This window comes from Equus przewalskii, chromosome 7 (assembly GCF_037783145.1).
Source record: "Equus przewalskii isolate Varuska chromosome 7, EquPr2, whole genome shotgun sequence".
NCBI lineage: Eukaryota > Metazoa > Chordata > Mammalia > Perissodactyla > Equidae > Equus > Equus przewalskii.
Window position 1 is genome coordinate 37,000,448 of NC_091837.1, and position 24,050 is coordinate 37,024,497.

The 24,050-nt window shown below is 44.0% G+C and overlaps 1 protein-coding gene across 12 annotated transcripts in view; it reads right to left on the bottom strand.

The window, feature by feature from the left end:
- Positions 1 to 3,787: 3,787 nt before the first annotated feature.
- PIEZO2 (piezo type mechanosensitive ion channel component 2) overlaps positions 3,788 to 24,050 on the bottom strand; it is a 418,984-nt gene continuing 398,721 nt past the window's right edge. For 10 of the 12 annotated variants that reach the window (XM_070627457.1, XM_070627464.1, XM_070627459.1 and 7 more), the window contains 9 exons: positions 20,514 to 20,672; positions 18,695 to 18,842; positions 14,177 to 14,365; positions 13,740 to 13,832; positions 12,267 to 12,439; positions 10,783 to 10,911; positions 9,508 to 9,587; positions 6,338 to 6,521; positions 3,788 to 5,338 (listed from right to left, as the gene is read on the bottom strand). In XM_070627457.1, coding sequence (XP_070483558.1) covers positions 5,086 to 5,338; positions 6,338 to 6,521; positions 9,508 to 9,587; positions 10,783 to 10,911; positions 12,267 to 12,439; positions 13,740 to 13,832; positions 14,177 to 14,365; positions 18,695 to 18,842; positions 20,514 to 20,672 — 1,408 coding nt within the window. In that variant the 3' untranslated portion in view covers positions 3,788 to 5,085. The remainder of the gene's footprint in view (positions 5,339 to 6,337; positions 6,522 to 9,507; positions 9,588 to 10,782; positions 10,912 to 12,266; positions 12,440 to 13,739; positions 13,833 to 14,176; positions 14,366 to 18,694; positions 18,843 to 20,513; positions 20,673 to 24,050) is intronic. The other 2 variants (XR_011541935.1, XR_011541934.1) reach the window with 1 other exon arrangement.

The following is a 24,050-nucleotide window of genomic DNA, read 5'->3' on the forward strand; positions in this document are numbered from 1 at the left end:
GGTTTGGCACAGCATGAGAGCCAGTTCTGACGGATTACTCCTGTTATCGTCACTATCCCAGCCGCTCCTGCATCTGACTCCAGCCGTCTTGTCCGGGCTCCCCGGATGCAGTGAGGGGCGGGCAGGGAGGCCAATGACCCCTTCCTCAGGCTTTCCTTGAGCACTGTACACAGAGCCAGCTGCCGGGCCAGAGTCCCAGGACGGTCTCAGAAGTCCCTCTCTTTCAGCAGCTTCCTATGGACCCCTCAGTGTCTCCCTCCCCTCTCCTTGCCCTCTCTGGTCCCACTTCTGCTGTCGATCCATGCCTTTCTTCTGGAATGCTGTGAATCCCCACTTGTGAAAGTGTCTAGCACAGAGCTTAGTTTTCCACAGAAGAAACGCAGGCTCCCAAAGTCGTACTGCGGATCTAACCTTGAAGTGTTTTAGAAGTATGAAGGCTACAACTTAGAAAAGCCAACACTGGAGGCCAATTTAATATTTTAAGATACTAATATCTTCCTCATTGCATTTAAAATAGCCACTTTCTACTGCTAGTGTTTCTAGTCAATCTTCAAATTGCAAAAACTGAGCAGCAGCAAGTGAAAAGATTGCATTTGCAGATCATTCAAGAATAAGAATCTACAGAACTGTCTGCCGTGACCCCACGGCCACAGGTCAGATGGAGGCCAGAGGGAGCTAGGAAGCCTCCTCCAGGAGCCTCCGGTCTGGGAGAGGCCAACCTGACACTGTCACATGTGGAACACAAACCAATATGTGCAATATTTAGAATTCACAAAGCTCGGTAAGTGTACAATATTTATATAATTCAGCCTTCAAAGGATGATTTCTGTAAGTTCGGAGAATTTTACACTTCTGATTTGGAACAGTCTGAACATAGCCTCAAATGTTCATATTAGAAAAGAAAAATAAGGAGCTCTGGACCCAACCCAGGAAATCAGAAAAAGAATAAAGAATAACACGAAGAAGGCAAAGAAGAAATAAGAAAGGCAGGAACAGAGATTTATAAACTAGAGAGCAGACAAACAATAGGGAAGATTACCCACCACTCCTTGCAAATACTAAGATAGATGAATAATAGGCAAATGTGATCAATACAAAGATGTAAGAGCATAACCACAGATACTTATGACTTAAAATGATGCTTTAATTAAAAATATTCTATGTTTAAGAAATACCTTTTATTCTAAACAATGTAGGCTCTAAGAGCCAATCGTCTGCGCACACGGGTTACACCAAAGCGCTGTCATGCCACATCCTTAACCAATTTACTAAGCCGATCAAATTTAAGACTGGTACCTCTGTGGAATTACATGTGTTCTTCCTCATTGAACACTGTGTTTAGAAGAATCAGGGCAGGTCAAGGCACTGGCAGCTTCCTCCATCACTCTCTATCCTCTCTTTGCCTCCCCAAAACCCCAAGTAAGAAGTAGGCCAGCAGGGACAAGCCCCACAGAGTCTGTGATAGCACCAAGGTGGATGGGGGCGCCCCTTATGCAGGAGAAAGAAGAGTGAAGCAATGAATATTCTAGCAGAGCTGGGATCAGGAGCCCATCCAGGCCACATCGACCCCTGGACACGCTCAGAGGGGATTTTGCCCATCCCACTCAGGGAGGGCAGGGTGTCAGGGGCACGGGCTGAACTCGTATAACCAGCTGACACTCCCTCCAGGCCCAGGCTCCGTGTTGAGGAGAATCTGCTGGGAATAGAGATGGAGCAGAGCAGCTCCTATTGGGAAGACGGGGCTAATATGAAGATAGCTAAGGAGAACAGAGTGGGGCCTGAGAAGGGAAGGGCGCCTTTGTGAACACTTCAGAACCACAGGAGTGGGGCTCTAGAGCCACAGAGCCAGAGGAGCCATCCCTCCACCCCCAAGTTAGGGAAACTGTCACACACACAGGAGCCACAGAAGAGGACTGTGCTTCAACCCAATACCGAGTTCTTATCAGTAAAAAAAGAATAAGGGGCAGGCTCAGGTCTTTAGAGATGGGAAAAGTTTACCAGCGAGATACGCCCACAAAATGGGCAAAAACTATAATCCAATATTTCAAAATGAACTATAATAAATTAAGAAAATAGCAGAGAACATTAAAGAACAATAGAAATCAGAATTTGAAAACTAGTGAAAAAAGGAAAATAATTATTTCAGAAAGGATGACTAAACAAGGACAACACAACAGTTCTGGCAAGGAACGGGGCCACCTTACAGACGGGGTGACTGACCTGGGCCGTCAGAAAGAGGGCTGTGGTCATTCAGCTGGGTGGGAAGAAACTGTTGGTGCTCAGGATACCGGAGTCCTAGGGCTGAGGGTCTGGCTCACAGCCCCAGGCTCGCCGTCCTATCCGCAGAGGTCCTAGGTGAGGTTGAGGGGGACAAATGATGTATGTGGAGGGCATGGATGGTGGGAATTACAAATGGACTTGAAACAGCCGCAGCAGTGGAGACGGCAGCTCCTTCATCTGACTCCTCTCTTGTAAGGGCAATAGACCTTACTCTCTGATTATAAGAAGCCAATGGGTCTGAGAGGCCCAAGGGTGTATGGTGATGGACACTGTGATCTCCTCCGATGCCTTCTGCACACCCACATATCGGTGCCCATGGGTCACGACTGTGCCCCTCAAAGGCAGTAAGCTCCTGCTGCAGGGAACTGCCTTGTCAAAGGGGACAGCCCGCTCAGGGAGTGGCTGTGGCAGTGACTTGCATCCAGACACAATGCCTTCACTCGGGACAAGGACAGGCCACCCCAGCTCCCAAGCGCCCCACAGGGTGGGGTGAAGCTCAGTTGCAGCTGCATGGCGAGGCAGCCTGTCCCTCTGCCTCATCCTGCCTTCCTCACCGACTGCTGTAACCCCAGGTCCACTCGCCCAAATGTCCTCTGGTGACTGTCCCCCCCAGAGACTCTCTCTAGAGATCCCCATCTAAGGTGGCAGGCCTCCCTCATAAGGGGCATCCATTGGGCCAGGACAGGCACTCATTTGAGGCTTAGAAGGTGGATGGTTCCTTCATGTTGTCAGATAAATGAGGCTGAGAGGGGAAGCGACCTGCTGGCCCAGGTTCCCAACCAGATGGTGGCCGAGCAGGACCGGAAGCCGCCACCTCGTTCTCTGTGATTCCACTCGAGCCCCTGCCTCCCCGGAAGCAGCGCTCTCCTTCTACGTGTCTATATTTCCATCTTCTATATTTTCCCCTTGTACATGCCAGGAAGCTTTTGTCTTGAGCCCTGGAAAGCATTTTCTTGAGGAGTGTGCCCGTTCTGCTGTCCGTTGACCTTCAGATTCCTTCTCAGCAGCACCCTCCCACTTGCCTCTTTCCTAAATGTGTGGTAACACGCTCTCTGGAAATTCCCTGTTGACGTTTTTAAAAGAAAGAATTCACAACCAGAAATATGCACAGTGATGCTTCCTGCTGTCCGGAAACCGGAACGCGTTCCCCAAGTGGTCTGATTTGTTGTTAAAATGAGTGAAGCGTTTATTGCAGGCAGGGTGGAAGGGCTCCGGCTTTCACGGTTGAGAACAAATACGCGCCAATTCTCTAGAAGACACTGGCACCATTTGTACTCTGCTACTTTTTTAAAGCTCCACGTTCACTGTAATAGCTTCCTGTTTGGAAATCAATTTGTTACCGGTCATTTCCTCTTCATGCTGTTCATATAGAGCACCCACATGTGAAAATCAATAACAACAACAAGAAGTGGATTCTTATCTCAGTTAATTTTTTTAACTCCTTGCACACAATATTGAAAACAATTACTTTTCCTATTTCATGCAAAAAAAGGCAGAAGGAGGGGTATTCTTAAAAGGACTTTGCAAGATGTGCTTTATTTTAAGTCAGTCCTGAACCCAAACTACATAAGATCCTTTCTTTGACATATTCTAGTCCATTCAATGATTCCTCTCAGAAACTGTATTTTAATATGGAATGAAAACTACATTTCAATCATAAGTTTTCATGCTACATTGCTATTTAATGAAGAGGTTGTATTATCAATAATAATAATAATTTAAGAAAAGGCCATTTTTTATTTCCCCAAGCTCAATATACATATTTCTTTCATAATTATGAACTTAAAAAACCCGTCTCAGATGTAAAAATGTGATTTGGAATATGTAAACTCTTTGATATACCTGAAAAACAGGGAGGAAAATGTCACATATTGGAAAAACCATTGCCTTAAATCATTGAAATGGGGAAAAGCGTGTTGAGGGCTGGGGAAAGGTAGGAGAGCTCAGGACCTCAGGGAGCAAACCTACAAAGTCGCAGGGTTCCAGGTCCAGCGGGGCAGCACGCGTATCTGTCTACCTGTGTCCGTGTTGCAGAGGAGCGGCCACTCTCTGAGGCAGAACAGCCACCACCACTGCCGGGCGTCACCAGCTGGGCCTCAGCAAAGCCGGTGTCCACATACTTGTTTTGCTGCTTTTTTTTTTTTTTTTCCTGAGACGTCACTGGTGTTTAATGGAAAGATGTCTTATGAGTCTTCAGTTAAGATAAGGCAGTAAGAGTGTCACTAATGTTATCTTTTTGCTTAGAATGAGGCTTGTCCTTCCAAGGGCATCTTCACGGCCATCGGCTCCCTCCCTCTCTCCCCTCAGAATTGCTCAGGAGTTCTCAGCCTCCTATTGCTGTGGCCTTTTGGGTGCGCCAAGGCCCATCTGTTCTCCTCCCAGCAGATCCCCCTTGGGCGACAGAGCCCTGTACACCGCCTGACGGCATCTCTGCAGGAGGGGTGCGAGCCCACACGGGAGAACATGAGAGTCTCTCCTCTTCCTTCTTCTCTTCTGTTTCTCTGAGGGAGCAGAGCCATAAATGATTCCTTCACATAGTCAATCAGAACGCAAGACACCGTTGACTAAACATAAAGCAAGTAGCCCTGACTGCAGAGAAATGGAATTACAAATAACGTTTTCAATAGCGCCTTAACTTGCAAGGTAGCTTGGACTGCAAAAGGAAGTCGACTCCTTTTGGCCACCTGCCAGAAGAGAAACCATTTCCATCAGACTAGAAATGTTTAGCTCTTAGGAGAATATTGTGCTTTGTTTTTTTCTGAAAATTCAAATGTTAACTTGACTTGCAGTCTGTGTCCTAAGGTATCAATTTGTTTTTTCCCTGGTCCATTTGATCATGGTTTCTGGTGAACGATACAGGAATATTAATTTGGCATAGAGATCTTCCTCTAGTTCCAGTTCCCCTGTCTCTCGAACCAAAAAAATATCCGTGCATAACTTCAAAATTCGATCGACATTTGGAAGCTCCTCAAACATGATGGAGTGAGAAATCCCGCTGAAGAATTCACGGACAAACTTCCCAATCACGAGGACAACCGAAGCATATAGTCCCATGATACTGAAAAAAAATTAAGTAGAAATTGTACTTAGCAGTTAAACGTGTACTATTGGACGTGTCTAAAAGAAAAAATAACATTTTCCTCAAACTTCACAGAAGATGTGATAAACTTATGAAAGCTTAAATTTCTTCCCTTTGGTGAAAACATTTATTTTTTTTCTGATTAAAAAGGTAATTTATGTTCTTCGTAAAAAAGCATTGACCTATTATAGAACTGTAGGCATGAAAAATGAAAGTCCTTTGAAATCTCACTTCCTGGAAATAATCAATGCTAACGGTTTCACGTATGAACTTCAGCTGGTTTTCTGCATATATTGTATGCATAGACCACATGCTGTATTTGGTAGAAATGCAGTTGCACCATACACTTTTTGTACCTAGCACTTTTCACTTTAACAGGTTTATGTTTCAATTTCTGTGAAGACTAAGTTGTGTTCACCACTCAAAGTCTAATTGCCATCCACCACTGTATGGAGGTTCATTTGTATGATAAAATCCTGGATAGACAATGATTTATTAAGAGGCTTGTTCTGGGAAACAGAAAACTTTCCACTTGTGTCTTGTAGGGAATGTGTGTGTCCTAAGATTTAAGCCTCAGAACGTGGTGAAATGGTAACATTGGTTATGTCCAAAAGTGTGATTTCTAGTTGATCCTATATCTGCTAAGGTCAGAAGGAAATCTAAGCAGAAATCTATGCCAAATTCTAAGTTTAAACCCTGAATGCATCAAACTATGCTACAATAGGAAAGGTGTAGAGTTAAGAAGCTGGAAATGTGGCTTCTAGTACTGTCATTAATGGTGTGACTCACACAAGGCATTTTGACTTCTTTGGGACACTGTTTCCTTATTTTTTAAAATGAAGGCCCAAAGAGATGTGAATTTTAATATTCCAACTATAAAATTCGAGAACTCTAAGAAGATAAAAGGCCTACCGTCCTCAACTTGATAGGACACAGAGGTAGACTCTTGTAACTATTAACCATTAAAAGAGTTCTTACCCGTAGCCAGCCAGGAACCCCAGGCTAGGGGGGCTGACTTTGTCATTGAAGACCACCAGCTCCAAGGCCTGAGCATGCTGGTTGTATATTCTGTTTCCAGTCAGGTTGAGAACCCACCACTCACTGTTAGATTTAGTTGAAGTATCTCTTGACAAAATGATGGTGATGTTCATGAAATTATTTTCTGGAAGAGGAGAAAAATAAAAGCAAGTTAGTTTGAGAAGTTTAGGATTTAATGCACATCAACAGTTCTCAGATGCCAAAACCTGGTTACCATTCAAAGCACATGGTTCCAGGACAAGAAGGACATATGGACATGCTAGCAATGCAAGAGGAAAAGGAAGAGCGTGCACTAGGGGTGAACGGGGTTTCTCTTGTTCACTAATGAGGTTAGTCACTGTTGCTACATGTGCATGGCAGCCAAATCACAGGGGGGAGTGAAAGATCCCCTGTGCTAATTATTCCAAATAACTACTTAGACATTTAAAAACCCAAATCATTGACTCTTGATTGAATTGACTGATTCATACATATTACTAGGATTTACTGAGTGTCTTCTAGGAGAAAGGCTAGGTGCTAGAGGTTACAAAGTTGCATACAGCATGGTTCCTTATCTCAGTGGGAAAGACCATGGACATGAGCACAATTTAAGGGCATGTGGCAACCACCCAAGGGCCCGCACTGACAAGGTCTGTTAGCTTGGAGAGATCGTTCCTGGTTGGTATGACCCATGAGGGCTTCCCAGAGGAGATGCCTTCTGAGCTGAGTTTTGCTGAGTGAGAACTTCAATAGGTGGAGATGGAGTGGGGAGAGGAGACCCTTTCAGTGAAGACTGATGGCATGAAGTTCTGCAAAGTTCTGAAAACCCATAATGTATGATCAATGATTGCTTTTGTTGAAGCATAAGGTGATTGTGAAAGAATAGTAGAAGATAAGGCAAACAAACAGCTTAGAACTACACTATATACGTCTTTCTAAGAAGAGCCACCCCTACCAATGATAATAGGGCTTCCACTGAGAAACATGGCGGTGGGTTGCAAACTCCATGAAGGCAGGAACCAAGTCTGCATTATCTCACGCCAAATTCCTAGATCAGAGGAGTCTAGGACAGTGCCTGGCAATAAACACCTGTTTGTTAGATGGATGGATGGATAGATGGATGGATGATGGAGAGTGAAGAAAGGCAGGAAACTGAGAAAGATAAAGTCCTCACCCAGGAAGAATGTGAACCACTCGGAATACTTAGGGACAGGAATAATGTTGGTTCTGATGTCCAGAGACAGTTCTGAGGGGAAATTTGGCCCCGGGCCCAGATAGGCCAAGTTTGGATCTGGTTCTTGCACATACCGGTTGTATAACCTTCACACTTGGAGCCTCAGTTTCCTCACCCATAAACTGGTGATAACCATTAGCCTCTGCTAAATATACCTTGTGGTCAAGATCAGAAATACCTCAGTAAAGCTCATCAGATAAGCTGTAGGCAGGATCTGAGAACACCAAAGCCACGTGGTCTGGGGAACAGGGACTTTGTAGGTTGGAGTTTAGATCATTCACAGGCAGACAAGCCAGTGTGGGGAGAGGCACAGCACAGGTCAAAGAGGAGGTGGATAAAGGATGCTGCACGGATGAAGGCAGGAAGGGGATGGGACCCAGGGCACAGGGAAAGGCTGACCTTGCAAGGGAGAGAGGACACATCTTTATTTGAGGCTGAAGGGAAGAAAGAAGGGGTCTGTGAAAATACAAGATGTTTTGCCAAGAAGAGAAAGGAGGCTGAAGGAGTGGCCCCTGGCCGGCTGGGACCCACTGGGAAGGCAGGAGGAGATGACCTGCTGAGGTAACGCGGCAGGGCAGAGCCTGCTGAGGGACAGAAACGTTTCAGGGGTAATGACTGATTGTGGGGCAGTCTGTAATGTCAGACCAAACATTTCTAGAACTATTCCAGATTGAAAGGGAAATACAGTTGACCCTCTGTATCCCTGGCTTCTGCAACTGCGGAGTCAACCAACGGTTGATCGAAACGGCCTATGATGGTTGCATCTGTCCTGAACGTGTACAGGCTTTTTTTCTTGTCATTATTCCCTAAACAATACAGTATAACTACTATTTACACAGCATTTACCTTGTAGTGGGCTCTGTAAGTAATCCAGAGATGATTTAAAGTAAACAAGAGGATGTGGGTAGGTTATATGCAAATACTGCCCCATTTTACATAAGGGACTCGAGCATCTGGATTTTGGTGTCCTCGGGGGTCCTGGAACCAATCCCCCACAGATACCAAGGGAGGACTGTACCAGGTTCTCAATGCATCTTGCAATTACCTTGCGAGACATATGTTTTTACCGTCGAGGAAGAAGAGCATACAGATGTGGGGGCCAGCCAGTGCTGTCCTCCGCCGGCCTTCTTTCCTGCCTCTATTTCTGGCAATCTCCATGGGGATTCTGACTGTTTACTTACATCTCTGTCTTTCCAGCTAAACGCGAGCCATGCAGAGCCTGGTCTCCAGTGCCCAGCACACTGCCTGGTGACAGTAAGTGATCCATGTCGGCAATGAATGCACATGAACTGGATAACTGCATTGTCCTTCTACCTTTCCCAGGTGTATACATCTACTCTGGTCCAGGTAATTGATTAAGTCACACAGTGCTCGATAATTAAGAGTCCAAAAATACCAATTCGCTACCATCACTGTTATATTGGGAAGATATAGTCCTCAGAGTAGGACTATTGAATTTAATCACCCTTAGGCTGAATCAAGTACATTCCTGCTGTCTTTTTATTGTTCTTATTGGCTGGGGGGAGGGAGGGAGCCTTCATATTTAACACTGTATGAGACAGTTTTCTGCCAAAAGTATGGCTGCTAACAGAAACAAGTAAACAGACAGATTAATCAGTAGTAAAAGTCACTAAACGTGGATCTAAGTCAATCCTGTTGTATATCAATGAAAGACAGAGTGTTCTATATCAATGAAAATGAAGAATATGGCTCCTGGATGAGCACATGACTCCTTCTGGCTGGCGAAGGCAGCTGGCAGTCTTAGGTTTCTTGCAAGCCGTGTCACACAGGGAAATAAACCAGAAAGGAGCTTGATAAAGGCTGAAAATGCAAACTGTAGAAGTTGAATGAAAGAAGGACTAAAAAAATTTCTGAAACAATTCCTTCTCATTCTTACCAGATAACAGTTGCTTTATAGGTTTTGAGTTGGAATCACTGGGTGCTTTCACGTAATACGGGTAGATCTTTTCTATAGTCCTGTGCATTAAGAAAAAAAAGGAGGTAATTAAGTTTTAGTTGGTTTACCCACATAAAGTTGATTTTTTGTTGTTATTTTTGACCTCGTATCAAACAAATAATGGCGAGAGTCTTCATACATCTACGCAACATGTAGTCATCATAATTTATGCGTTTCCATTATAATCAGACTTCTCTGAGGCTGAGCGAGTTCACCAGGTTCTCTCCAGATCCTCATGTGAACTCTGTACACCAGCTAGTTAATGGCTTAAAACCTGCTACAGACATTTTCCCCTGTCTGTGACTGTTCCTGAAGCTCGGGGCTCTTTCTTGCTAGGATCCTGTAACTCTCATCAATCGCATTGAGCACTCTTCTAATTTTAAGTTTTAGGATTTCAAAAATATCTATAATCAAGTGGCCTGCATGAGTTGCTCACGCAGAGTGAGGGCTGAGGAGAGACCTGCTGACCCCGGCCCGGCCCTGCTTCTGCGGTGGGCGAGCTGGCCTGAGGCCGTTTTGCCTCTCTAGACCCGTGTTCTCACCAGGAAATGATGCAGGGACTGGACGATCTTCAAGGGCCCCTCCACTTTAACGATTGACAAGGGCTGTCTTGGGGACACATCTGAGGACTGCATCAGGGCGCTTCCTATCGTCACTGCATTAAAACAGGGCCGGGCAGACTGGAGGGCAGCCTGGGCAAGCCTGGGGGACGTCAGGAATATTCCACTTGGCAGTTTTACGCCAATAGCATCTTTTTCTCTTGCTAGTTCTCATGTCAGAATCTATACATCACGGTTTGGATTGTTTGAAGTGGAGTACTTGTACGGCAGGATAATATGTTAAAATGTAGTTTTTCCCCCCGAATTTCCTTTTCCCCCTTGGCTTCCTTCATCCCCCATTCATTGGCCAGGCATCCAGTGACCCTGGGGCAGGAGTAGCAGTAGCAGAGGGTCCCACAGGGTCTTTCCCTGGCTTCTGGTGCTTATGGTCAGATTCAGCAAGGCCTGCTACCCAGAGATGCGATCAACCCTCCCTGTGTGAGTGGACGGAGAGCAGGAAGGAAGAAATGGGGTTGCTTTAATCCAGCACAATGAGGCTTCCAAACAGAAATTTGCTCAGTTACTGAGGTTCTTGAACACAAGCATTTGTAGATGGAGCTTAGGTACCAGATAGACACATCTATTGAAGCTGTGTTAATACCAACAGTCAACTTACACAGGTGTTTTGGAACTTTCTGTGTTGTTGCCAGCTATCATTTTAGCTATATTCTCTCGGGTAGTATTTTTAAGAGGAAAGGAAAGCTTATCTGTTGCTATTTCTGCTTTTGCACCCAGACTCATGTTTCTGTGAAAAAAAAAAAAAAAAGAGTTCAATGTCAGTGATTATTCAGAAGTCGGGAAGAGAGATTTAAAAATTCACGTGATTCTTCATTTTATTAATCTCACCAAGTTTTCACTGGGTTCACAAGTGTCAACCCAACCCTGTGTGTCTGCCTCACCTTTATGTCCAGCCTCTTAGACAACCAAGTTAGTACAACACAAACCCCTCCAGAACAGAGGCGGGCGAGGACAGAGTCCGCTGACTCACAGAGAAACCATCTTGACCTCTGACAGGGGTTTCCCAACACTGTTTACAGTAACCCCATCAAGCTAGTCTCCACATGTTTTAAAAAGATTGTTCAATCAGGGTGATTTTTAATTTTCATTGTTATTGTTCTTGTTTTGGTAGCTCTTCAAAGAAAAGGCTAGGAAGTAAATTTTTGGCAGTACAGAATTCCGTGTGAGGAATTGGGGACATTTGAAAGGAGAAAATAAGATTAAAGAAGGAGTTCTTTAAATTCTGAACAGCTCACTTTGAAATATTCTTTACCGTTTCCTTGTAAATTCCCTGTAGATTGGAAAAGCCTGCTTCTCTATCTATCGTGATTCTTTCTGAATTCCAAGAAGCTGGTATTGTGGACCCAAATGGACCTATCACTTCCCTGACCAAATAAGCTTGCCCAGAGTCCCTGTCACAGGAGTGTGATTACAGAAAGAAAACTCATTGGCTCCTGTCCTGCCTCGAGGCCCCCAAGCGACACAGTTAACGTGTCCAGCTTTTGGCTGCAAGAACTTTTCCTAAGACACGCTCTGTCTAAAGAAGTGAAGCAGTGGCTGCATGCTGCCATGGGCTCAGCTTAGGTGGAAAGGAAGCTCCTCAGCTCTCCATCCTGGGGCTGCCAGGCTGCTCTCACAGTCACGCTTGGAGGACAGATCCCCCAGGGCTTCCCTGGTGTCGGAGGCGTGGAGTGAGCAGCCGAGGCTCCAGAGGCTGCAAGTTCTTTATTATTAAGACAAAACTTCAACCTTTCAGAGAAATCTTAGAATTCACCCAGACTCTGCTTCATTTTATAATCATCACCTCTTTCTTTTCTTTCTACCTCTCTCTCTTGTTTGCAGAACTCATTGCCAGCCTCTCTTTAAAAACTGAAGTTAGCAGAAAAAAGGGAAACTGAAGAAGTTCTTAGTTTTGTCAATGATTCCCAAGCAAGTCATTACTTAATAAATAAAAATGTTAGTTTTAGCATCAAATGGGTATTCCCAAGATGCAGTGTCAACCAAGATCCACATTACCGGAATTCTTCTATCCTTCTACCCCACCCCCGCCCTGAGTTTAGATGGGGGAAAGGGGGAAATCATGCATGGAAGCACAGTAACTACCTCTGAATACTCCAGGAAAAAACAACAGAGAAGCTACTATTGGGGTCCGTGAGTTCGTGTATCATTTTCTGCTTACTGGGAGGGCTGATGGTCCACAAAGAATTTGAGTTTCCTTCCAGTTCTGCTACTGTTATGTCTTCTTTTTCATAATTTTCCAGAAATTGCATAGCACCCTGTATGCGCACAAATATACATGCATAAATAGATCACATACGTGATGATACATAAGGAAAGTGATCACTCTTCCTTGTAACTGACTGCATAGAGAGGATTTCTTCCTATGAAAGGAAAATCTCTATAATGGACTGTCTCGGCGTTCCATTGTACTAACTGTGCTCCCACAGGTACGGGCAGTCACGTCGCCAAACCCAGGGGTGGTGTTGCCACAGCAATGCAGCTGTGGAGTCATTCTAATTAAACAGTAAAGAAAAGACAGATGCTTGAGTGTCACTTTTCCTCCCCGCTAAGAAGGAAATCTATCAACTACTGGGGAACGTCTCTTGTGAGAGAGTCAAATTTAACACACCCAGGACATCCTGGCCCTGGCCCCATAGCTGCTCATTCTTCAAGATTAGTTTTGACAGTGTGCATTATAGGCGGATAATTTTACAAAAGAGAAAAGTTTGCCTAATCACTTTCTTTAAATAAAAAGCATTATTTGTAAAGTAAATTTTAATTATGAAAAATCATGTTAGCATATTATTAGAAGTTTGGGATGTAGAGAAAAGAATTACATCAGGCACAACTCTGCCACCAGAATCTTATCACTGTTTTATGCAGCAAGAGATGAGTATCTGATTTTTTTATCATTTAAAAAATAATATTGTATAACCTTTTCATTTACGTTTTATCTTGACAAATTTTCCTGCCATGTGTAGTCTTTGTAATGATTATTTTTCATTACAAGACAGGTTGCTTGGCAAATATTCAGACAGCATGGCATGTAAATAAAATAAAAAGTGCTACCCCTTCTCCCCCACCGAACACCCCGGAAGCCAGTGCCAAACAAATCCACGAAGTACACCTGCCGTTATTTATTCAACCAGCTCCTCCTTGTTGGACCCTCAAGTTGCTGCTGGTTTTCACTACTGCAGAGAATGCTCTCAGGAGCAGGTGCCTGCACAGAGCTTTCCCCATATTTTGAATTCTTTCATTAAGATAGATTTCCAGGGCAGATCTACCAGTCAAAGGGATCCATATCTCTCACAATTTAAAAAGAATCAACATCTGTTGTGCTTACATCAAAATGTTCTGAATTAAAATTATGTTTGTTAACACTCTGTTCAATAATATAGATATAAGGTCTCAGATTATCAAAGTGGCCAGTGGCCAGGAAGCTGCTGGGTATAATTGATAATCTCTGAAAAGTCCTTCCCACCACCACAGGCATGGCAAACAGTGACAAATATGACAACCAGGACGCTCACCCAGGTGAAAGATCTTCATAGAGATCTATTATATGCATTTACTTACAGTGTCCCTAGAAAAAGCTTTTATAAATTTATTAAACTTTGGCTGGTCCATAACTTTCAACTGGCTTTGCTGGGCACTCATCGTGAAAATAGGCTGGAAAACAAAGGTATACAGTGTTGTCAATATTCCAAAGCTGTTCTCTGCATCCTGGGATAAAGAAAAACATTTACACGTATATCACCCATTGAGTACCCAACGGCAACTGGTCTCAGAGATCTCTTTTGGAAGGAACTATGCATGTGCTCAAAAACAAAACAGAGCTATTCTTTCACTGTCTCGTGCACCTTATTTCAAACATCACATAGTCAAAATTGAAATAGGAAATACGGACTTGCAAAACCTAACCACACGTCCTGTGGGTGGTTATCAGGAAAGACACCTGTGGCAGGTGAGGTGCCAGCAGGTAGGTGAGACCGGGAGAAGTGCACAGCCATTACCTGGTACCCTCCCAGGGTGATTGTGACGGAGACATCCAGGGGCTGGTTGATCACTCCAGCGACAGACTTGATCAGGGACATGAAGAGAAGAGGAAACCAGACGATGCAGATGAGCAGCACGATGATCATGCCCCCCATGCCATACTTTACCACCTTCTTCTTTTTCTGCCCCCGAGGCTGAGGGTATCTCTGCAACGGAAGAGTTCCCAAAGGCTCAGTGCCATCCCAGGGGGAGAAGGGGGGCGACTGGATTCAGTCCCGATTCTGCTCTGCCTGCTCTGAACTGGGGAGAGCAGTCTTGTCCCCACCTGGTAGGAAGTTAGGTAGTGACGTGAGGCTGTAATGAGCTCGCTGTACCAGGAAGTACCACTAGGGACCGCCACAGCCTAAGTGCCTTTCTCCTTAAAATGGCCGTGTGGGTCATGCCAGTGGCCCACAGGTCAAGGACTCTGCTGAACGGTGGTTCTGCTTTGAAGGGATCATGCAGGAGAAAGACATTTGACTTTAAATTTCTGAATATTCAAAAGCTATGCCTTTCAACTGATCTCTTCCTGCCCTTGGTGGGTGGAAAAACATTTTTAATTTTACTCATGACACAGGTTGTCCAAGATGTTGTTTTTCACATCCTACAATAAGATGTGTAGGATCAGAAGCGCCTTCTCTGGGCCACCGTGACTCTGCACAGGCCCTCGCTGGGTGCTCTTCTGGGGGTGGTGTTGGAGGGAGGGTAGGTGTGTATTGATGGGGGTAGGTGTGTGTGTCACACGAGGGATTTGCTCTCTCATACAAGAGCAGTGTGCCGGTAGGGCTGGAATCACTTCTATTGTTTTTATTAAGGACTCACCAAGCACTGAGCTTAGAGACTCTGCACAAGGTGGAAGGAGCTAGCTTGCTGTCTGGTATTAAAGCTACTTCAGATCTATACGTGCATTCCTAGTTCTTTGTGGCTTTGCAGTGACCAGTTTTCTTCCAGGGTTACCCTGGAGGTTAGGCTATATACATTGCATGGTGGCCATCCCCACTCCCCAACCCGGCCTGTTACCCTGGGGCTCACACTCCCTCAGGGACATCGGTTCGTTTCAATAGGTTAAGGTAAGGAAAGAGAATCCACATTCTACTTGTAGACACTGAGCGCTAGGTCACAAACTCAGAGAGAGGCCTGGGAGTCAGTATAGATGTTCTCAAGAACTTTAAAGGACCTTGCTACAAAGGCTCTACGAGCCTCGACACTTAGTGATTGTGGGAGATGGGTCTGGAAACATGAGGACAGGGGGCTGCAGTGGAGGGCAGAGGAGAGCCAGGATGGGGAACAGAATACACCGAGTGCACATAAGATAATGCTTCTAGATGACGCTGCTCTGTGGAAGCTGTGTGAAGTTCAGATCACGGCAGTGTGTTTCGATATTTTTGCTCTGGAATTTGATACTGTTGGTTATAATTTTCTATTTTGAAAGAAAAACTAGAGTCTACTATTTAAATATTTGAAATATATATTCATACACATAATGCACACACGCACACGCCTATATGCATACACACACATGTAGGTTTGCTCTTTCATGATTTTCTCGGTGAGGCAAGTTTAGACAATAGGCCACTCCTCCCACTCCGACAGCACCCCTGCATTCCATAGCGAAGAGTCGTGTGAATTAAAGGAGATTTATCTTATCTCTGCCAAGAGCAGCTCGGGTCTCCTCTTCTGCCTCAAGTGGGACCACACAGTTGCTTTCCTGAAGGCTCATCTCCAAGTCCCCAGAACCCCCACCCATCTCGTCCCTCCTCCTGCTCAACCCTCCTTGCATTTCCCAGGAGAGAACAGGGCCAAGGCCTTCAGATCTGTCTCTAACTATGAGGCCACTTTTCCCCTCACTTTCCAAAGAGACTGCCCCTTCACGTCCTGCACTGCTCCGTCCTCCCCTTCCTGGGACAGTCAGCTCTCTCCTGCGTCTCTGTCGGGCTACACTTCCAGCCAGCTTCCTGCAATGTTTCAGGAGATGGCTACATGGAGTGATTGTAAAATGTGACTAGGAGCGAGCGGCCTGCATTGTGTGTGCTCATGCGAGCAATTTGCCTTTCAGGAAATTGTCCTTGCTTCAGAAAGTATATTCATAAAGTCCCAGGAGCATATTACAGTCGACATGGAATAATCCCCCAAAACTAACTTTAAAAGAAGCTGACTCTTCCACTTCGTACTAGACAAGTGATTGTCACTGGTAATGTTTCGTCTCTGATGGCGTAGAGTAGAAACTAGTGCCAGATGCCCATAGACTCCCTTAATATGTACCTTTTTCAGGAAGTTTTACCATGCTTGACTTAAAAAGCAGATGTTCTGAAACAGCCATCAACTTAGCCTAAGACAGAAGTATATATTTAAGTAGATGTGATGCATTAAAATGAGGCTTTTTACTTCTTAAAGATAAAATAAAAAGGATAATTGCAAGTCTTCGATTGGGCGAGAATGACTAGTGTTCTGGGCCAGAACGACTCTGTCCTTCATAAGGAGAACGGGCATTGGGTGTGACCGCCTCACTACAGTATGAAGAATGTTGTCCACAAGTAGAGTATACAACTATGTACTTGGGGGCTTTGAGGGGGAGAAAAGAAAAAGACTGTTGTCATCTGTTGGCTCAAAGGCGGTGAAAATCATGTATGAGCCAAGGAACAGGGCAGCCACAGATGCTCACATGAAAGATGGCCCTGCCTCTGTGTGGGAGAGTTACAGGAGTTCGGATTCAGAAACCCACCTGTAAAGAGCCCGCTCCCGTTCATCCAGGGGAAGCGACGCCTCATCGTTTCTGGCAGCCTGTGGGCAGGCTTGGGGACTCAGAATGCCTTTTCTCACTCTTGCTCTCAACAGATGAACTTGTCTACTTGTGGAGAAGACAGGCTATCTGGCATGAGTTTGTTCACTGCTGCCGCCCTCCACCCCTCAACTTCGTGGGACGGCAGTTCCTCTTTGTCACTGCTGACCCATTTCCCTGCCTCTCATTCTACGCTTTCCGGATCCCCATCTGGATCTTCCTCCTTTGCCTCTGATCCTAAGAACTTTTACTTTTCTTTTTTCTTCTGGTCTTTTGCTTACCATCTCAGAAAGGTTCAGATCCTCTTGTTCTGAAATCATCCTCTTGACTTGCCTCTCTTGAACTGATTCTCTCTCTTGCCTTTCCCTTGCCTATGATTGCTCCCTCCAAAATGGCAGCTACAGGAGTGATGCCAGGCAAGGCTGCCCAGTGGTACCCAGCCCAAAATGCTGACCCCCAGAACTGTGAGCAGAAAAAATGGTTATCTTTAAACCACTAAGTTTTGAGATACTTGTTAGCAGCAATTGACAACTGATACAACCCCTGTTGAATGAATGGCTCCAGGAACTGGAGGGAGACCTCCAGAGGTGGCCTGTCTGTGATGAGGTAGCTTTGATTATTAGAAAGTTCTTCATGTTCCATTGAGACTTACTGGAGCTTTTGCCTACTTGTCTTAATTCTGTTTTCATGAGTCTTACAACCTAATTTGAATTTTTCATCTGTTTTCCAATATTTCAAATAGTTAAAAACAGCTACTATTTTTGCCTCCCCCCACTTTTTTCTACTTCATACTGAATAACTCTTGGTTCTTCCTACTTTTCCTCATATGTCATGATTTCCAGACCCACTGTCACCTTGACTGCTACCTTCAATGTCCCTTTGGTAGACTGGCTCTCATGTTCTGTCATCGTCTCAACCCTTTTGCTCCTTAAAAATCAGGATGAGCTAGTATGATTTTAAGTATACTGCCACTCCCCATCCTCTGCACTCCCACAAACCCCATTAACACAGAGGCCACACTACAATGGGTCCCATGACTTCAAAGCTGAAACTCGCAGAAGAAGCTGCAGAACACACCAGAAATTATATGGAGTAGGGAGGAATTTTCCAAAGAGGGTATTCTCAAGATGAGGAAAAAAGACATTTCATACCACCTTGGCTAATGTTTTTTGGGTATTTCTATTGCTATTATGCAAAAACTCCTGTTTCACATCTCAAAGTTTTGAAAAATCCAATAAACAATAGTAATTTTACCCATAATTGAACCTTAGAATAAGCAAATATTTGCATTTCAATTTCCTTTGCACAGAAGTTAAATTGTCCCTCATCGCAGAGTAAATGAGAAGGTGAGCCAGAGTCCAAGTCACCTGCCCCCACAGTTCTCTACATACCACACTCCCTCCTGCTCCCAGGTGAGCCATTTAAAAATTACTGGGTCATCCACCAATATATCATTTCTTCCTTTTAAAATAACTATAATGTACAGTTGCCAAAGGAAGAGCACATCTGGATGCTCTTGCTGGCTAAGGCAGCAGCAAGTCCCCAATTCCCAACTCCAGCAGGGTGGAAAGCAATGGGACTTTTTTTTATAGGGCCTGGTAGTTTTTGCCCCGTCTCCATTTATTTGACCATAATACTTGCAGAAATTCACATTAATCTTATAACCAGCATATATCTAAGAGAAACAAACAAGAATAAGGCATTTTTATTGACTTACTTTTTCTGACTCCCGCCAACACTTCAGGATGAATATGTGAGCATAGATGTCCTCTACACAGATCCAGCTGGAGAGGCTCAAGGTCGTGTCTGTCCACACCCAGTCCATCACGGCCCTCAGCTCAGTCAAAAACGGAACAAGGCGGAACCTGGCAGAAACCACGTATTGTTAGAGACACGGTTGTGGGATGGTCCCTATCACCGGGCCAACGCTGGCAGCTCATGTAGTTCCTTATTGTTTTAGCTCTTGTGACAGAAAAAATTCTCAAGGTGATCTTTATGGTAAAATCCAACTTGGAATACAACTGATTTTCATTGTAAGTCCAATATAGGGTTTGGTATTTTCCATTCCTTTCTTTTGGGCAGATGGTCTTAACAAATTTGGATTCCTTTTTTAAAGAAGTTTGAAGGTGTCTTCTGCAATTTTTCTCATCAAAGTCTTGTAGTTTTCATTGTATAAATCTTTCTCTTCTTTGGTTAAATTTATTTCAAAGTATTTTATTGTTTTTGCTGCTATTGTGAATGAGAGAGTTTTCTTTATTTCTTTTTCAGATTTCATTGTTAGTATATGGAAACACAACTGATTTCTGTATGTTCATTTTATATCCTACAACTTTACTGAATTTGTTGGTTAGTTCCAACAGTTTTTTGGGTGAGTCTTTAGAATTTTCTCTATACAAGATCATATCATCTACAAATAACCACAATTTCACTTTTTTAAACATTTATCTGTTTATGTTATGAGAATCTGTTGGTCAATTATTGGGGCTTTGTTGTTGAATGAGCTGGGAAAGACTATTCACCAGGTAAGTGGAAGATGAGGGCAAATGAGAGAAGTAAGAGGAAGTCCTCACCAGCGGAGGCAGGAGGGCCCACAGCTGGCGGACTTACTAGATGACTAAGGCTGATGGGACTCTGGTTAGCCTCTTGTGTTTCAGCTGGGAATGGGTTGGCCTGGGCTCCTCTCAGGTCTGGGGACTTATCCTTATTTGCTAAGTGACACAGAGCTTCTCCCAAGCTGGAGAACCGGGGTTCATCCCTGGGTCCTCACAGTGGCGGAGTTACCACTCAGAAAGCGCCCCGTGCTACTCAGCTCTGTTGGAGGAACACTAACCCAACCCCTAGAAGAAATGTCAGGCCCCCACCCAGGATGGCACTAAGTGAAACATCGTTCCACTCATGACAGTTCACAACATCTGAGAATGTTCAACACCCTTTTGTGACTAAGTCACCAGTCCCCAGGTCTGGTGCCACCAGGGAGTGAGCAGTGCCATGAGTAGCCTGACCCTCTATATCATGGTATAACTTCTGAGGGAACAGAGGAGAGATACTACAAGTGAAATCCTCACGTGGAAGAGCCAATATGCTTCGTCTGAGTAGTTAACTTCCAACCAGCAACAAGCAAGTTGTGTGGCATTCAGGTTGGTGTCAGGTGGAATAAATGCCCCTCTTCAATGGGTGAACTTATTGTATTCCTAAAATGCCCAAGGTATTTGGAATAGTCCAGATTCCAATTATCCTGTTCCATTTTTGCAGAAGTATTAATACTTAAGGATCATGTATATCTATTTTCCTCCTGCAATATTATCACAGTAAGTATGTAGGATACAGAAATAGAAAATTAATCCTCGTGGATGACCTAGAACAATATCGTGGCTGGGTGTGTGGCAACTACACATGGAAAGGGGTTTGAAGAGGTGTAACTGTTCTTTTGTGAAGCACTGTAAGAGTCCATGCGGATCTACACTGCTGCCCATCAGCATTCTCCCTTCAGCCCCAGCCTCCCCTCTGGGAGCGACGTGCATGCCGAGAGTCCTTACCCTTGAAACAAGAAGAGGTTGACATAATTGTAGCTCTTTGTGAGGAAGTTTCCAAGGACACGAGTTGGGTAGCCACAACGGATTTGGTAGGCAGACAGCCCGAAGTAAACACACTTCACAAAGTACCAAAGCTGAGCAACCAGGTTCTGGCTGAATTTCCTAAAATGTAAAAGATCAGAAAAGTGAAGCAATGGAATACTCTCCTGGTGCAAAAGGACACCAGCATAGTATTAAAAAAAGCCTAATTGCCCCTCTGGCACTCAAAGTCAATTCAGTCAACCGTAGGGAATTCTCTACACATAGTGCATAACTTCAAAGGCTAAAATGTAGGGTAAGAAAATCTAATAATTAAAAAAATTCCTGTGATTGATGCTCCCAACTAACAAGTACATCTACAACTATGAAGTGTATTACTTCACTGTTTAGGCCATGATTACAAGAAATTACTAGGTGAATTTACTTATAAACATTTCTTCCAATGTCAATGCTGCTGCTACCATGGTCCAAATTAAAGCCTGACACAGAAAAAACAAAATGGATTTCTTACTTAAAAGGACAACATAATTTGGAAGATGTAAGAGAAAGAATTCTGCAATGTGAACTCCCAATTCTTTTTTGCTACACAACTATAAAGATGGGTAATGGATTAACAAAATTTTGACACCTGGATTTTGGTTCCAGTTCTGTTCACAAGATATGGGGTTTGTTCCTCAAGCCATCATTTCTCAAGACAGCAATGTCTTTATTTGAAAATTTTCCCTAACTCTGAAAATCGATGACTCCATGATCTAACCTTCCTTTTTAAAATGATGTCCTCAAAAATAGAGACGGTAGTCCCTTCTCCTGGTGAATAACTCGTGAAGAGACCCAATGTGTCGTGCAGTTCATGAATGCTAGCGTAAGTCAGAGCAAAAACTTAATGGAACTAAATTTCACAATAGAAAAAAATTTGGAACACCATTTTTAAAGAATGATGAGCTATAGGGCCATTTTTCAGTTTGGATAAATGCAGCATTCTGCAAGAGTCTTAAACATGGCCAGTACACATTTTAAAAAGGAAATAAAAAAATAAGACTTGTGACTCAGCAAGACCTAGTATAATCTCCCCTGTGTTTAAACTCAAGAGCAATACTGGAAGTTTTTTACACAAGCCGTGTTTTACTCTTTATGTTGTATTTTGGATTTGTCTTATTAACTTTTAATTTTGTTATTAGAAGAAAACGTGTTATTTTAAAATTCAAATAGCTATTCTTTAGTTGACAAGATCTAAGAATAAGCCAGGAACGTGTGGGCCTACACGTCTGGGGAGCCCAGGCATCTTTACGTAGATCTCAACAACTAAATCTCAAAAATATTGCTTATGAATGTCTCCCCTGTAGAGAAATCCAGCTTTGGTACCTCAGGACCTAATGAATTAATTCAACTATATTTGACCATGACCTAGAACTTGACAAGCTAGGAACAAATATATTACAGACAGCCCATGTCAACTATCCATCCTCCTGCTCTTTCCAGGAACTGTCTGTATCAGTAGAACATTAAGAAGAACATTATTTTAGCTCTCCAGGAAAATGTCCTTTGATTTTACAGAGACTTAATATGAAAACTGCACGGGAAAAAATTATTCGGCATCTATCAAAATTATAGTCAAAGACACAAAACTGTGTTACCTTCTGTTCTTTATAAAAGGACCAATCCATGTTTTACTCATTAAAAAAAGTAGACATTTGCTCTCCTACAACCTTAAAATGTGTCACCTTGGAATAAGGAACAGCTAATCTGTAGTTCCTGAAGTGGTCATGTTAACCTAACGAGGGGCGGTGAGGGAGTCCTGTGCTGCAAGAGTTTCTCCTTGGCGTCTCTGCGTGTTTCAGTGCAGGTGGGAGTCACGCCTTACTCCTCCCTGGGTCTCCCACGGCACCTACTTACACGGTGCTTTGTAGCCTGTAGGCAACTACTGAATGTTTGTGGACCAAACGACGTGCACGAACACAGCAAGAACCATTTATCAGATTAATTATTCAAGATATTGGAGCTTCCTGATGCTCAGTATTCTGACCAGTAGCCATAATTTTCTTCTGTATAGCTTAAAAAGACTGTTTATTTCTTCTTTTCTTGTTTTGAAAAGGATTTAGACAATATGACCTAAATTAATATGAACAATAATGAATTAAATTTTCAGTAACAATATTTGAAGGAGGAAAAATGAACTTTGAATGTTAAGTAATGGCAGCAGGGTTTGAAATGTCAGTAAATTATGTTGCCACTGACATGCTGGCAATGAAGACAGAAGGCTTGCTGGTGCTAATATATCTCGTGTTAAATATCTCAAAATAAAGATAGGATAATGTATTGCACTAGGAGTGGCCATTAGGTGAGGCTCACTGGTGAAATCCAGCAAGGCAGACATGGTAGCTGTGGCCACAGCTTTAGTGACTGTCATAGTGACATGAGCCCTGGGGAACACTCTGTGGGCCTTCCCAAATGGGGCCGGGTCCTTGCCTCATTCACATTGGTCTACTGCCCTGGACACAGGAGGTGCTGTGCGTTTACTGAAAATGTGAAACTGAACTGAATATACGCTTTTATAAGTCACTACAGGAGAAGCTTTCATGCAATCAGTCATAACAAACATTTCAGCAGGATTTGCTTTGGCAGGTGTTTTCTTACGTGGTTAATCTCTTCAAAAGCCTGGCAAAACAGTATGGCAGACAGAAAAATGCACCCACCCAAAGACGTGCACGTGCTAATCTCCAGAACCTGTGAACGCGTCATCCTTACCGGGCAGAGAGGACCCTACAGATGTGGCTAAGGTTAAGGGACTTGAGATGGGGACATCGCCCGGGTTATCCAGGTGGGCCCAGGCTAATCAGATCCTTAAAGGAGACAATCTTTCTCACTGTGGTCAGCGGGAGACGTGACCATGGAAGAAGGGTTAGAGAGACACAACGCGAAAAGGACTCAACCCCTCTTGCTGGGTTTGAAGATGGAGGAAGGGGCCACCAGCCAAGGAACATGGGCACCTCTAGGAGCTGGAACAGGCAAGGGAGCGGATTCTCCCCAGAGCCTCCTGACAGGACCCGCCCTCTCAGCACCTTGATTTTAGTCCAGTGAGACCCGTGGCAGACTCCTGACCCACCGGATTGTAAAATGATAAATTTGCATTGTTTTAAGCCCTAGGTTTGTGGTAATTTGTCATAGAAGCAATAGGAAACTGACACAAGCAGGAAAAGCAAAGCTATCTGGTGATTTGACCTTACTAGAGTGACTCTCCGTGGCTTCGCTATCACCATATTTCTGGAAGCACTGGTCTCTGTGGGGCTCCCTTGTCAGGACATGGCAAAGATCCATGCTCTGGGGCTGGGAGTCCTCTTCTGCGATTGGAGTAATCACACCCTTTTCACACTGCACAATGAAATTGCAGGCTCTGTCACTTTAAAAAAACCTGCTTGGAAACAAGTGCGAGACACTTCCCATTGGTGAGGGGGTAGTATACAGTAGGTGTAGTATACAGTATGTGTAGTATACAGTAGGGCC